This window comes from Corvus hawaiiensis, chromosome 3, assembly GCF_020740725.1.
Source record: "Corvus hawaiiensis isolate bCorHaw1 chromosome 3, bCorHaw1.pri.cur, whole genome shotgun sequence".
Lineage (NCBI taxonomy): Eukaryota > Metazoa > Chordata > Aves > Passeriformes > Corvidae > Corvus > Corvus hawaiiensis.
Window position 1 is genome coordinate 74,238,075 of NC_063215.1, and position 16,374 is coordinate 74,254,448.

General features: G+C 42.0%; 1 protein-coding gene across 1 annotated transcript in view; it reads right to left on the reverse strand.

The window, feature by feature from the left end:
* Positions 1–6,519: 6,519 nt before the first annotated feature.
* Positions 6,520–16,374, reverse strand: part of DISC1 (DISC1 scaffold protein) — a 193,955-nt gene continuing 184,100 nt past the window's right edge. The window contains exon 14 of the mRNA XM_048298528.1: positions 6,520–9,227. Within this exon, the coding sequence (XP_048154485.1) occupies positions 9,079–9,227 (149 nt within the window). The 3' untranslated portion in view covers positions 6,520–9,078. The remainder of the gene's footprint in view (positions 9,228–16,374) is intronic.

The following is a 16,374-nucleotide window of genomic DNA, read 5'->3' on the forward strand; positions in this document are numbered from 1 at the left end:
CTGTCCATATAAATTCTGTACTGTGTCCTTTGCTAGAGAAGGTCTCTATCTGCAAGGGGAAAGCTGAAGAAGGAGGCAAGGTCTTCAGAGGGCATCAGGAGGTGGAAAGAGCAGCTGAAAATCAGTATCAGACCCTTGGGGGAGTAGTTGAGGCTGGAGGAAGGGGAGCTGCTCGCTGGCCTTATCCATCTGAGGGGTTCCTGCTGAAACTCATTCCTTTCCAGATGCAGAACAACACTGTTCTTCTATGTGGGGGTAGTTAAAGTTGTGAAGTCTTACTTTTATCCCCCAAACTGCACGAGAGAAATTGTTCCACCTCTTTGTGACTCTTTATGTAACTTCTTGGCCACTGGCTGGGAGTTGCTGGGGCAGTTTATTCAATCTGTGTGAGAATTAAGCTGCATTTAGTGCCCCACTGATATTTACAAGAGCATACGGTTGAAATCCTGTCACCAAGTCATAAGGAAAGGCTTGATCTCTAGTGGGTGCTGACTGTTGCAGGCTATGTAGTCACCCACATTCTGCCTTTTCCTATGCCAAATGCTTCATGGAGGATGTCTCACAAGCTTTATTTCCTCTGCATCAATCCAGGATTATGCAAAGCCCTGACTAACTGCAGAGGACCATGTTGCCTTTTCAATTACCCCAAGCCTCACTGAAGCACCGTAGGCGTTTTCAAGATCAACCTGGTGCCCAAAGGCAGAGACATACATGAAAAAAGGGTCTGAACATCCTGTGCCAGATGCACAGTGCATCCTTGCCTAGGGGGTTCCCACAGACAGGCCAGGAGATCTGACTGTTTGCTGGTGAGTGGTGGGTTCACCAAAAGCAGAGAGGCACATGGGTTTCGTCCTAGCATTAGCGAAGCAAGAATCACCAGAAAGCTCATCTTGGACAGACTTGACAGCATGCAATGTTTTAATTATGAGGGCATTGGTGAAATTTACTGGAGACTTAGGTTTACATTCTCAAATCGCTGATCTGCTTAAAAACCCTGAAGGACCAGGACCTCTGCTCTTTCATGTACCTTCAGCACTGGGCAGCACTGCTAATTGCTAATTTGGGGATAGTTTGGAGTCACCTATCAGGCATGAGAGGTTCAGCTCTCCTGTTTCTCTAAAGCCTTTAACAATCACTAACTGAGCTGCACAGTAATCACCCAGGACTGATGTGTTAACTCCAGCTGAGGCTGGTAGTGCTGAAAGCCCGTGCTCACACAGCCCAGCTTTGGTAGGGTCAGATGGAGATCCAGGCTACCCTTGACTTTTGAATCAGCTTTTGTTTTATGTCCAGGCGGATGAGTTTGCTCTGCCCCTGCAAAGATGGGAAGGAAGGTGTGCGAATGTACCACCGTAGCTGATGATCCCCTGTGGGATCCTGAGCTTCCTAGTTCAGGCTGTGTGGTGCTGACAGGGTCCTGTAGCTCATCCTGTGATTCTGTGATGAGATTAACTCCTCTGGGAGAGCTGCTGGGGCAAGCCCCTGCCTGCCCAAAACATACCTTTTGCCTCCTACTTCAACCAGTTTAACTAAACTTTCTTGCCTCTCTGGTGGTGTTCTGCCAGTGCTTTTTGCAGTGGTGGGGAGAAGATTAGTAGATACTTTGGGTGTGGGGTTAGAGACAAACGGCTCTGCTCTCTGCCTGGCTGGCCTCAACCTCCCAAGAAGCAGATGTGTACAAGACTAGGTTTAAAACAGCTTTCTTTGACCTGAGCCCTGGGGATCCTCAATCCCTGACAAGCATGCCTGCCTCCCCTGAGCATCGGGCTTCGGGCAGGCTGTGACCCAAAGCAGTGAGGGTAAAGCATCTGGGCTCTGTTTATTCCCTCGGATGGAGGATGCATACGAGGGGGGGGGGTGTGCCTGTGCACATGTGCAGAGTGCAGGGGTGAGCACTGCCACCACCACTCGTGTCCCAGAGCTCATGTGCCAGCCCATGGCAGAGGCAGGATGCTGTGCAGGGAGATCAAAGAGGAAAGCTGAAATGAAAAGATGAGTACCAGCAGTGGGGAAAAAGCCTTGAACTCTAGCATGAATTTTGCTCCTTTCTTTCAAATCAGTGCACCACTCAGGACATGCACAAACCATATGTTAAAGGTGTTAGAGGGATGAATGTGGAGCACATGTGTTTGCCTGAGCCTTTACCTCGGAGTGGACTGACTGGAGAAAAAGATAAGCACCCTAGGAGCTCCTGACCATGAGACATCAAACACTGCTTAGGTGTCTGTAGAGGACTGTCTGTGCACAGGAATTGGCAATATTTTCTTCTACTGATTCAACATCTAGAGCTAAATAACACTGGGTTCCCACAACCCAGTGACCATTAATAGTTCGAGGTGAAACTGAAAGTTTACTAATATCTCTTGCAAAAGAGAAGCAGGCTCTGTTACCAATTTATGGGGAAAGTGAATAAAGAAATCCCTAAAAGATTGTTCTGCTGACCTCAATATATCTTCTGGGAAGAACTTCCTAAAGCCCAAGAACTAAGGCTGCAGAACAGGAGACATTAACCACGTGATTTATTTCTCTTTCAGAACACAGTATTGCTCATTGGTTTTTTTGTTTGGTTGGGGTTTTTTTTCTTTTTTTCTTTTTATTCCCCCACAAGTGTAGACCCAATCAGTACTACGTTTCTAATTCAGGATAATAAAAACCCCCACCTACAGAAGGAAATAAAGCTGGTGATGCCTTTTGTTCCCACGTCATAACCAAGGAGTATTACTGTGCTAGAAGAGCTGCTCTGTGTTTCTGCCTTCAGTTCACAAGACTAGAGAAAAGTTCTATGGACAACTGGGTGCTTGGTACAGCTGTAGCATGTATTCATTCAAGGAATTTGGGGTACTTCATGAGAAGACAGAGAAGAAACACTTCCCATCAGGATTAATGGAGAGAGACTGGCTTCACTTGCTACAGTTCATTATAGAAAATCAGCAATGGCAAATCACACACGTCTGTGAGAGACAGGGTGTTCTTTTCACCTCTTCTCTCTCACTTAACAAAATCAAGCAGCACTACATGGATCAGCATTATGAGCCAAGACAAGCAGTGCCTGATGGCTTGGTGCTGGTTGGGTTTCTTTGGGTTTTCCTCTCTTGCAGAGGATGATGAGTAGTGCTGTAAGCGTCTGTGCCGTCTCTCAGGCTGGAGTGCTGTCCAAGTGCTGTGGCAGTGCCTCTGCTTCCCAGCCACCAAGTCTGGTGGCCTGTCCTCCTTGCTACTGCACCATGACATGTGTCCCTAACTCCCTAGCCCATTTAATCTGCCTGCACCTGGGAGGGAAGATATTTGGCTCATAACCCTAGGCTTCTCCCTGGTCAGGCTGTGAAGCATTTTGCAATAGCTTCACTCTTTGCTTCCTGGCAAAGATTTACAAGAAGGCTTTCCCTAGCATTTGCTTTCACTTGCTCTTTTGAGCTAAGGTCAAGATCAGAGAGAAGGTAAAATAGGCTTTCCCAACTTGCTGACACTCAGCTGTTCTGTCCTCCAACTCTGCCTCTGAGCTAAACAACAGTTCATGAAAGCATTTCTTCTTTCTGTGCCTCTATTTTTTTTTCTTAAGCTAGTAAGGAAAATGCATATATTTAAGGTAAAGCACTGTGGCTATTCCTCAGTTCTGCATGGCTGTATAAAATTGAATTGTGGTGTTTTCTGAGTCAAGTGCATTACATCTGGGATGCAGAAGGGCTTTAGTCACAATTTCTGGGGGAAAAAATCTCAATGGATAATTATGCTCCCTGCTAAAAATTTTCTTTTTTCTTTTTTTCCTCTTTTCTGGTTTTTTTTTGGGGGGGGGGTGTTTTGGTTTTTTTTGGGGTTTTTTTTTGTGATTTCTGCTACATGAAACAACCAGTAGGCATTGCAAATCTTTCTCCATGTAAATACTAAAGGACATGAGTGGGTCACACTTTGGGCTTTAGTTGGCAGGCTATCTGTGCTGAACTTTGCTGGTCTTCCTTACAACTTAATTTAGTTTGTCCTAATCTCCAAAGGGCTTCTTGTTCCTCTTTTCCTGAAATCTTGCTTGTTTTTAATTTGTGGGGGCACAGCCGAGTTGTCAGTGCTCATAAAGTCTTGTCAGTGCTGTGTACAGATGTAATGCCATGTTCTTGCTCTTCAGAGTTTCTCATCTCAGGGAGGAAAATAGCCTGGTCAACTATTCAGCTGCTGCTCCAGGAGCTCATGTTATTGAAACTAAAGGAGTAAACTGTGATGCAGTCCTGAAGATGTTCTACCTGTAGAGCTGTGCCTGGGTCTCTGCTGCTGCTCCTGAACCTTGCCCTGGAGCTGCTACTACAGGGAATCCTGAGAGCGGGCACAGAACTTTTTTTGCGATTGAGCTGATAGACAAAATCTTAAGCCTACTTGACAAGAAAACAGAGAGGTCTTTCCTTTGGTGTTTCAAAGTCTCATTGTCAGAGAAGTAATAAATTCACGGTCATTTTCTTCTGGTAAATTGGGTCATCAGTGTGGAATGGTTTCTTAATTTTCCATTTCTCCAGTGAGATCTATCATGTGTCTCCTACCTGTGCCTTTAATATTCTCTCTCTCTTGCCACTTAATAAGCAGCCATACAGGAATACTATTATAAACTATTTGTTCAACTTTGCAGGTGATTACAAGAACAAATAGTCTAGTGTTGTATTGACATCGTGTGTCCTTGACAATGCTCCAACAACCCCTTCCCAAAGATACTGTTCTTCCAGATAAGGCAATAGGGAAAGTGTGACTGAATACTGAATGTGCAGAACTCAAACATTTCCTTACTCACTCAACCCCAGATGTTCTTTTCCCAGCTCCCATATTCAAGTCTTCATTAGAAATTTGAGAGAAATGCTTTGCTGTGGCTGCTGGCTTGGCTGCTTTTCAGGTTCAGGCAGAATCTCCTTTATTCACAGGCCCTCTTTCCTTCTTTTTTTTTTTTAATACTTCTCCAGAAACTTGTATTATCATCTTTAGCAGTGCAGAAAAATATCCAATATTTTAGAGCTTCTTTGTAGCATGTTAATCTCTGAGACTAAAAAAAAAATCTCTTGGTCCCAGTCTCATTTTCAATAGGATAGTAAACTAAGAGGATACATGAGGATTATTCTAATCTCACCCTGGAGCTCTTTCCAGCACTACTGCCTATCTGGGACCCATTATTGAACTGCCTTCTCCAGTGCTCCAGAAAACAGGCACTTATCTTGATTTAACAACTAATGATAGCAAAAGCCTGAGCTGTCATGCTTTAAAAATAATGGATTAGCTAATTGATTGTGAAAAGAAATATTAGGCTGGAGCTGAACACCCTTTGGAGTGCTTTCCTTTCCTTGCTTCCATCTTTAGTCCCTTGAGAGTATGTTTGTACACTGGTGGGGGGGGGGTGTTCAACACAATCAACTACTCCCCCTACAACCCACATGCAATAGACTGGTGGAGGTGAGCTGCTTTTCCTCATCTTGCAGCTCTCCTGGAGCAGTCCATTGTGTGTGCTCTGGAAGAGCAAGGGAGCTGGGGATGTTTAACCTGGAGAAAAGGAGGCTCGGGGTACCTCATCACTCTTTAAAACTGCCTCAAAGGAGGGTGCAGCCAGGTGGGAGTTGGTCTCTTCTCACAGGTAATGAGTGACAGGACAACAAATGCACTCTAAGTGCCAGGGGAGGTTAATGTTGGATACTAGGAAAAAATTCTTCACTGAAAGGGCTGTCAAACATTGGATCAGGCTGCCCAGGGAGGTGGTTGCATCACCAGTGCTGGAGGTATTTAAGAGATGTGTAGATGTGGCACTTAGGGATGTGGTTTAGTGGTGGACTTGCTTGGCAGCGTTGGGTTACTGGTTGGGCTCTGTCTCAAGGTCTTAATCTAAATTATTTTATTATTCTATTGCTGTGGCAGAAGACAAACACACAAAGCCTTATTTGCCTATGCAGTCTTCAAACCTTTTGGGTCTGGGCTCTTGGCTAGGGACAGCACATGACCTGGGCAGAAAAGGAACTTCTTTCTGGAGATGTTCATTGTTTGCAGGTGGTGGGGAGACAGTCCACCCAGAAGTGAGAATTCTAGCAAGGATGTATGAAACTGGTGCTTGGGACACCATACACATTCTCCTGGCAATGAACATGTGTAAGAACATAATTTGGACCTCAGATACTGCTGTAGTCAATGCACAGTCATACTAACCTCCCGTCAGCCCTTATCCATGGGTGAGGAACCGAGGGAGGGCAGGCAGGATTCAGTTGCACAGCAAGACTGAGTCAAGCTCGGACCCAAGTGCAGGTTTTACCTGTCCGTACAGCTCACTGTGTGATACTTATTTCTCCCTCTCATACTGAAAACAGCTACAGGTCAGACTTCAGTTTTGAGTATGTCTTTAGACTGCTTCCAAAAGGCACAACAGACTCCCCCAAGCAGACGAATTGCTGCTGTCAACAGCACAATAATAGTCACACACATGGTTTCTTTCTCCTTTTCTCTCCTCCACTCTCCATGATGAAATTTCTAAAATGTTGTACACTGCACAGAATGCAAACAGACATTGGGTTAGTTAAAAACATATTTCTCTTTATTTTAAAGTTTTCTATTCACAGATAAAAGTTAGTCGATACATTGCATAGTATACCTTTTGTTTAAAGTATGTTTATTATCAAATGTGTCTGAGAAAAGGGATGGTTACTGGCTCTAACTCCCCACAACAAATAGTGAAGTTAATGGAGTAATAAATTAAAGGAGTAGTAGTAGCCCACGTTACATATAAAATAGATGTTAACAGATACAAATGGAACATGAATGATGACTGATTCAGTTTCCCTTCTCCTTAGAAATTCAGTGTCTTATTAGAGTGGTTGCCTAAGTTGAGGTTTTTATTAAAATGCCGTGGTGCTCTGAAGCTTTGAAACACAAAAGCCACATAATTTTTTTAATTGAATGGGAATGTCTTCAAGAAACCTCACTAGTGGGAATGAGGGTGCTGTTCTCCTGCCCATGTGATGGTTGGGTCCTATTCCTATTGTTGAGCCCTTGCTGCTGCAAGGAGGCAGACTTGATGCTTCAGCTGTAGCTGATGCTGGCTCTAAGGCACTTCTAGGGCCTAACAACTGTTTACATTGCAGGCACTAAGTATTCAAAGGACAAAACTCCACAGGGTGGGAGAGTGGGGTGTCATGCAACCTTAGTTTAGTGTACTGGCCATCATCTCTGGGCCTGTCCTCATGGTCCTATATAAATGCTCATTGCTGGCAATGCAGTACCCTGGGCTCTCTGTGGTATTGAACCAAAAGAAACAGTTTTAAGAGATGTGTCTTGTCAGTGTGCTCTCTCCTGTTTACCTGAACTCATGTGGGTTTCCATGAGTTCTTTCTGGCAGGCAGGTTTTCCCATGGAGCTGGTCCTGTGTGTGGGCTGAATGTCAGGGTGCCACCTGCACTTGTCTCCTGCCTTGAGCTGGAGGCAAACACCTTGTTCATCTGTTCAGGGGAGCTTCAGAAAGTGCCAGAGCTATGGTGGGGAGGTAGGTATTGAACAGGGACACGGAGAGATAAACTTGTCAAGCAGAAGAGCGAGAGTTCTCCATTAGGGAACCAAGCACCAGAATCTCTGCAAGCTGGAGCTCCAGGAGTCTTTACCACAATGTGAATGCTGGCCCATATATTACTCAATGAGAGAAGTCAACCATGTTCTGAATTACAGGGTTGTAATTCAACCCTGAGGATCTGATGACTACAGAAACCACCTGAGCTCTGCTGCCCTGGTTTGACAACTGTATGCCCCTGGAGGCAATTTTAATCCTGTTGTATGTCTCAGTTGCCTGGCACTTCTTCCCTCCCTCCTTCTGTACTTAACACTGAGGTAGAAGTTTCAACTAGCATTAAAACACACAAAAAATGAACAGAATCTGAGTGGGAAAGTAGTCCAATGACCTTCAAAATTTGCAAAAACACAATGTGGCTATAAATGAGTAACTTAAGTAGAAGAGTAATTCTAAAAATGTCAGAAAAACAGTATCAAAAAAGTACAGTACTGAGTTGCAAGACGTTTTCTATTGTATTTTTTAAAATTCAGAGGTTTGGGTTTTTTTTTTTTTTAAAGTCACCCTCTGCAAAAAATGGCAGGAACAGAATTTTTAATGGTATCAGAGATATACTGGTATCAAAGTACACATGGATTTTTGAAGACATTAACTCTTTTGAACAATTATCCAGTTGGCTTCAGTTGAGTATTGCTTTTATTTCCTATAAAAATACAGGTTTAAGTAGGTGTGTGTGTATATATCGACATATGTGTCTTGCAAAAAAACCTGCATTCCTTCTGAAGCTTGCAAGGAAGATCAAAGTAATGGTAGTAATCTTTACAAGGAGACTTAAATGAGTTATTGTTCATACTATATTTCAATATATGCAACACAAGTCACCAGCATAGGATTTTTTTTTTTTTTGCCTTACAACCCCTGTAATACTAAAGAAAGTTTATATTAATACCTAAATAAATTCAGTTAAACTACTGTTATAGGGGCTGCTGTTAGTTACCTCCACTGTACTTAATACCACAGAGCAAATGAGGTCCAAATTTCAGTTGAAAGAACATGGTTAGCTTCAATTTCGCCCTATTGATTTAATTATTTGCAGGAATGTGAAAATACATTCAGTGTAAGAAAGCTGTTAAAGCCAAAGAAAAAAAAATCTTATTATTCTTAGAGCTATTTTCCAAGAAATACTAGATGTTTCAGCTTTAATGCTGCATTTTAAAATCAGGACAAAAAAATCCATGAGTAGAGGAAGACAGTGTTTGAGCCTTCAAGGAGAACACTTCACTGACATTAAAGGCAACTTTGCAGACTCACTTGAAATGTATCAATTTGTAATCTACACATTTACAGGAGCTGCTCTGCTCTGAAAGCTGTTTCCCAATCTGTGCCAAAACATGTGAGGCTGTGTAGCATACTTCTGATGATAGACCTCCAGGCTCTGTTTCTCCATAATTGATTTAGTTATTAGTTATGCAGGGGAGAGAAGAGATCCCTGAGGCTTAGTAAAACAGTATTCAGTTACTAAAAGCAGCCCTTTGTGAATTAATGTCATCCTACCAGCTCTTTCTGCTCATTCATTATTCCTTCAAGTCTTGTTTTCCTGGACACCAGCTGTCACAGAGGAAGTCTCCAGCCTTTTCTTCTCCTGCCTCCTTGGCTGACTGAAGTTGCACCAGCACGGTCTGGAGTGTCTCCTTCACCACCTGGATCTCCCTCTGCAGAGACTGTGCAAGCTTTATTAAGGAATAATCTATAGGTGATTGGCAGTCCCTTTTCTCTTTCCAAGTTATTAAGTACATTCTTGTTCTGCTGTTCACAACAGATGGCCATGGCTATCTAATTGTACCTTCAACTTCTTCCAAATTGTTTGGATTAAATATTAATACATTTCTCACACTTGCTAGCAAAAGAAAAATGCAGGCAAACTCAAGTTCTCAAGCAGCATTATTTAGCAGTTTAAAAAAGGGAGGGGATGGGGGATACTGCTTGGATACTGTTCTCATGGGAAGGAAGGAGATAAAAAATACTTGTACCATTGAGCAGCAGCAATGCTCCCTGTGAGCTCCCTGATGGATGGAGGGTGGACTTTTGCACCAGAGACACAGACCTGGGTGGATCAGATCCCAGGTGAAGGCAGCAGGAGGAGTCTGACACACAACGCCAAGTGACCACAGCTTGTGTGGCATTAGTGAGCTCAACGTGTGCTATGCAAGGTGGGGTGGGAATCAAGGTAAGGAGCAAAATTAGCTTATAGCAGAGAAAGTGTTTCTGCTACACTTACCTCCAGAAAGCTTTCATGTTAGCTGAATTATCATTATAATTACAGTGCAGAACACACAAATATTAAGCTATATGAGACTCCACAGGGAATGCTTTGAACAAATTGAAAAGCAAAGAGGGCAGTAACAAGGTTGTACTTTTGTGTATTAAAAGGAAGAAGGCCACCTGAAAAGTATCCAATAATTAGAATAAAATGCTTCATTTGGTTAAGAAAGAGTTTTCCACATTTTATTTTCCTCTGTCTAGTTCAGGGTTCCTGCAATGAATTCAGGAAGAAACTGATGGCTAATGATTCAGCCTCTGAAAGAGACCTTCCATTTCCCTCTTTCTGCAGCTGCCCAATAACAAGAGGGAGGGTGTCAGGTGGTGACAAGGGGTGCAGCAGGGAGCAGACTGGCAGATGAAGGCAGGGCATTCACGGAGATAGTAGCAGCTGCTGACATGCACAAGCCTGTTAAGTGGCTGGGCTTCCTTGGCAGTACAGCTTTTTGTGCTACGACTGGCCTCTCATGGCAACAAGTTTGTACTATCAATATATTGGCCTTTCTGCTGATAATCTTAAATCAACACTATCCATTCTTGGAAGAAGTGCAAGGACTGGGTGTAGCTCAGTGAGACAACCAATTTTATCCTCTCTTCTATAGCTTACACTATGTGAAGAAGAAAGCAAGCAGAGGCAAGTCAGAGCCTCTGAAATGCTAAACCAATGACCAAGTCCGTGCACAAGCCCTAGGGCCCATCCCATCCCCACTGAGGCCTCCTGGACAGGTATGGTAAAGGGCAAAGACCCCAAAAGACAGAAGTTGGTTCATTTCTAAAAGTATGTCATCAAATTATGCCAGAACCTCACTTCAAGGAAAGTGAAACAGGATGACATTGAAACAACTCAGTTTCAAAAGTACAACACACAGAAAGGATAACACACAAGGACAGGCTTTGTCCTTTGCAGAGCTCATACACTAGGAAATGTTGTTTTACTTAACCCCAATGTCAACACAATGTCAAGAAAAAAAGACAGCCTCAGGTTACGTGACTGTAAAAAATAAACTGCTACTTTTGAAAAATTGTGACTGGACCATGGTAAAGCTATACAAACCACAGCTCTTTCAGGCAGCCGTTATTATGCCTTTGAAAAGTCTTGGCTGCTTTTGATTCTGTTATCAATTCCTCAAAACATCATCTTTGTGTATTTAGATGCATCTACTACGATGTTTTGCCCTTAATATCTTCATGCTTACTTCTAATTTCTGGACAGCTCTGTTAATCTAAAGGGCTTCTGTCTCTGATTACGAGTAGTAGCAGCACACACAAAGCTTCTCCTATCCCAGGATCATAACGCACTGTACAAGGACAAATTAATTATGCTTTGCATCTTCTCTGAAGTAAGAAATATTATTATCCTCTTCTAAGTCCTGGATTCTCCACCCCTCTGCAACTTAATCATGAGGCTCTGCTGAAAACCTAAGTGGTAAACATAAATTCTGTAGTCCATGAGCACCATGAAACTTCTGAAGTTTTATTAATTCTGATGCGTAGTCTCTGACTACATGCTGTTACTTGTAATATTCCAAGCAATTACAAAATTCTTTTCAGGTAGAGAGAAAAAGCAAAACTGAAATGTTTCAGTGACAGTGGATGAGAAATCTTATAGGATGGAAGAAAATGAGGAAGACAGGAAAAAAACTGTTAACCAACAGAAAGACGGAGCAACAAAAAAGACGACTGCATAGTCTAACATCAGCAAGTTCCAATAACCTCATAATTAACACCACAAGCATATGTAGACAAGTAACTGTCAAACGAGCCTTTATGGCTAAGAAAAATATATGGTATATGGCTGAGCATGGCATCTCTATCCATGCACAGAGGTTATATCTGGATAAACAGCTTCACCCATTTTAAAAATGCAAATAAACAGTTCTGCATGGGTCCACATGAAAATGTGTCCTTCATGCTTAAACTCTCTATCTAGTGCTGCCAATATGGAGCCAGTATCCAAGGCAGTAGTGAAAACAAGTTCCAACTGGGAATATTTTCTGGTCCTGCTGTCTTCCTCTGAAAACTGAGAAAATCTCCCCAATGTCAAATAAGCTGTAAATTAAGGTACTTGGGAACAGCTTCACACAAATGCAACCCATATTCAATAATGCTGCAGCTCTAACATTTTCTTGCTTGAAGCTTTTCACCTGTTTGACTTTGTCTCTTTGAAAAACATGAGCATCATGACAGAAGCCATGATTTGCAAGCAGATAAAAAGCAGGTCTAGTTACTGTAGAGACTTAATTTTTGGAAAAAATGGGGTCATTTTGCTCAATTACAGCTTCTGATCTCTCAGCATGGATGTTTAGGGAAAAGAGACAAAAAGTAGATATTATGAATCAGTTGCCTACCTAAAAGGTTAGAATCCAGAAGTACATATTGTAAAAGGACATTGGAAGGGCAGTGAAGGACTACTATTACTCTAAGAGGCAATAGGATATTGGAAAGTAACTGCATTTTTTGGACATCTGAAGAAGAAATTAGTTCTTGAAAAACAGAAATAATCAGAAAGAAGTGGCTGGTTTTGGTTGTTTGGTGTGTTTTTTTGTTTTGTTTTGTTTTTAACCTGGTTAACTAACTATTCTGCTTGTTTCCAAAAGCTAAACTCCACAGTGCTCGCAGACAAGCTCAGCTCGATGTCCCACCACCTAACTGCAAGTGTCACTCCTAATCCCAGGCACCAGCACCCATGGAGGGGCTAAGCCAGCTGGAAAGCAGCTCTGCAGAAAAGGACCTTGAGGTCATGGTGGGCAATAAACTGAATATACATGAGCACTGCATCTTGGGGCAAAGGTGCCCAACAGCCTCCCAGGCTGGATTAACAAAAACACTGCCAGCAGGTGGACGGAGACAATCCTTCCACCCTAATCAGCACTGGTGAGGTACCATCTGGATGTTGTGGGCTCCACAGTAAAAGAGGAGGACTTACTGGAATGACTCCAGCACAGGACCAGTTTAATGGACTTCGGTATCCATCACACAAGGAGATGCTGAGAGACCTGGGACTCTTCAACCTGAAGAAAAGAAGGCTCACAGGATACTACCACTGTGTATAAATAGCTGAAAGGCAGGAATGAAGAAGAGGGAGCCAGACTCTTCTGACTTTTTTTGTCCACTGACAGAACAAGGAGTAACAGGGAGAAATCCCAAAATAGGAAATTGAATCTGAATACATGAAAACATTTTTTATAGTTTGAAGGTGGTCAAACACTGGACTATGTTGCACAAAAAGTTGTGGAGACTCCATCCTTGGGGATATTCAAAACTTGACAACATCCTGGACAACCTCCTCTAGGTGACCCTGCTTGAGGCAGGGAGTCGGACCAGATGATCTCGAAAAGGTCACTTCCAATGAACCATGCTGTGATCGTGTGTGCTACATGCCAAAGGACCAGTGAAGAGCCAAGACAATTCAGTAAGTATTTTGAATGACCTGGGTTTTGGCCTTTTTGAAGAGCACTCTTTGGAGCAAGGGAAAGACACTAAGCAAGTCCCTACTATTTCTGTATGAAGCCTGTGTGGTGCCACAGCAAGAGAGCAAAATGGCCTTTGGAAATCCATCAATCCATCACTTCTTACAAAATACAGAGGTATTTGCAGTAGTGCAACCAATTAGAATTTTCCCATTTACCCCCTTGATTACTGTCTCCCTCCTTCACATCCGTGAATATTTCTATAAACTAACATAATACCCCCCCCGTGCAAAACCCAAAATACTCCCCCAAAAACTACGAAACAAAAAACTGCAACAGAATGACTGCTACATATTGAAAAATTGAATACTTCAGTGGTCTGAATATCACTTGTTCCAGCAGAAAATGGAAGGCAAAGAAGCTGCAGCACCTGGAAGGAAATACACTGACCTATCTCCATCACAGCATAAAACTATACAAGTGGAACCATGTTCTCTGTGTGACATGCAGTAGGAAGGGCTCACCCTCCTGTCATCTAAAATAAAATCAAAGAGGGTGCCATTGCCACCTCTGAACTTGGAGGATCCCAAAATCTTCTACAGGTTCACCCAAAGTGAGATTCCTCACTGAGCTACAGCCAGGGCTAAATTTTACATTATTCTGTTGAAAACCTACTCTGGTGTAAAGCAAGACTTGTATGGGAGCCTGCAGCAGGATAAAGGTGAAGGGTTAGCAACATGATCTGCAATGTTTAATAATTGTTTAGGCACAAAATTCTGCTTTTGAAATAACTGATTAAAATGCCCATTTTAGGGCAAGAAAAGAAGATTGTTTTTATCATAATACTCCAGCCAGGTTTTCTTCCAACAAAGCATTTCCACCAAGAGGAACTATTGCATGCATTCAAATTGTCTATCAAAATGTAACTACTAATTAAGAACAAAAATGACTGTGAAATTGCAATATAGGCTCCATTTAATTTTAGTGGGAATTCCAGGCCTTTACTATCAGGAAAGTAACACCTCTCATCAGCTCTGCAGACACCAGAACGAGTTACTTCTCATCCTTTGGTTTTTCCAATTAATGATGTGGACTGTTTTCATACACTCATTAATGATCAACCATAATTGAGTATTTTGTGGGTTTATTTGCTTATACTCCATAGAATTTAGCAAATATGTCATAGTGCTACAGAGAACTCTTAACATGCCCCTATTGTTTGATGCTTTTTATATAGAAGTGCAGTTTAATGGTTTTTGTGAAAGATTTCTACAATAAATTAGAATTGCAAGTGGGTCTGTGCCTATATTCAGGGCCAAGAAGTATCACTGGATTTCTCCTTTGTTCAGGTCGTGCTGGCACTTACGACGAGCAGCATGGTTGATTTAAGTGTGCTATGCCATCAAAACATAGAATGAAAAACAATGACATCTGGGTTTTTTCTTCTAATACAAACTTAATTATTAATCAAAGCTATGACACACACTAAACATTGGCAAATGGCTCGAGAGCATCAGGAATTTATTTTTCTCAGTGGTGTCTTTAGAAGTCTTTTAATAATCAGACCACAGGACTAATTTACATCTGTGCAGCCCACAGTTAGATTTTTGACCTAATACATTTTGTAACATTTATGAATAAGGCAGTTTTTTTGGGAAGAAGATGAGAAGGATGAAAGTAAGCAGTGAATGGACTTGGAAAACTTTATCCTGTTTTCATTACTATTTCAGGTCTTTGAGCTCCTGCTCTTAGAGTTCTACAGATTTTTAACAAAGACTGCATGATTGTCCAGTACCTGTGATAGGAAATTGTTTTATCTAAAATCAAGTAACTTATCATGCAAACAACAGATCCATCTATTAAATAAATTCTTCAACTGAGGCTAATTGTTGTCTCCTATCTTAGTGCTAGTTCCTGCAATACAGGCAAGTTACCAATGAGTGAAAGCTAATTTTATAGGCACTGAGCAGTCTTTATTTAAAAAAAAACAATCTACAGGTCTGTAGCACTGTGGTAGCTATTTTTCTCATTCCTTTTTGAAGTATAGCACAGTGATTACACGTACCAGATGGTAACATTTTATGCACATTGATCTGGACTACCTCTGAAATAGCAACTGAATGTTAATGAGGGGTAGCTGAATTGCTGAACTGCTTCTTTGTATGTCCCTATGTTTTAAACATGGCTTCTTATTTTGTGACTGATGGACCAGGATATCACACAGTGTGCATTTCTGTATTTAGGTAACATGAGCTGAAGTTCACTGATAGAGGAAGTCTGATCTCTATCAGAAAACTGTGGCTTAAAACGAGACTAATCTACAACTCTTCTGAAATTTCCAAGTATTAGTTTTAGTTTTTTAACTAACTCTTGCGGTTTCAACAGCTATGAAGAAATAGGCACGCTCCACAGAACATACAAACACTACTATTTCACATACATCTAGTGTATTATCTTCTGGAACCAAATATGCAGTTTTCTGGCTTATTTTACCTTACCTAATAAACTATAACTATGATCAGATCTGACTGACGTGTTTGAATATTAACTTAAGTCCCCTGCAAAGAACCTGTAACTCCAACCCTCAGTGTTCTTCTATAAGGGCCACTGAGAAAAGCTCATTTGAGAGTAAATATATGCGAGGGAGAAAGGAGTTGGATGCTCTGCGCACACACACCCCCAAGACACATCCATACAGCTCTGAAAAGAATGCGCTGGGGAAACAACTGCAACCAAGCACGAACACTGCAAATATAATGAAAAGAAAGTTGAATAATCTTTCTGTATATTGTGTGTATATTGAAATGCTTAGAAAAGAAAGATTTGAAGTAGTGACCAATTACTGACTAGATTTCTCTCCTCTGATGCAAATCCCCTTCCCCCAGCACCATTCTCCCCTCCCTCTGCCCCTCACCCTTCATTCTTCTGTTACCTTTAAATAAACCAAGTTCCTAGAACAGGAAACTTGCAATGACTTGCAATAGATGCCCAATTACTTAGAACACAGTGGTATTTCCACACACTATTTATCCTTCTTTCTCTAAACTATCCCCTGCAGGGCTGTCCACCTTGACTTAATAGGAACTGAATCCTTTCTAGCACCATCATTACCTCAACTCACCTTCAGATATCTCCAAGGGC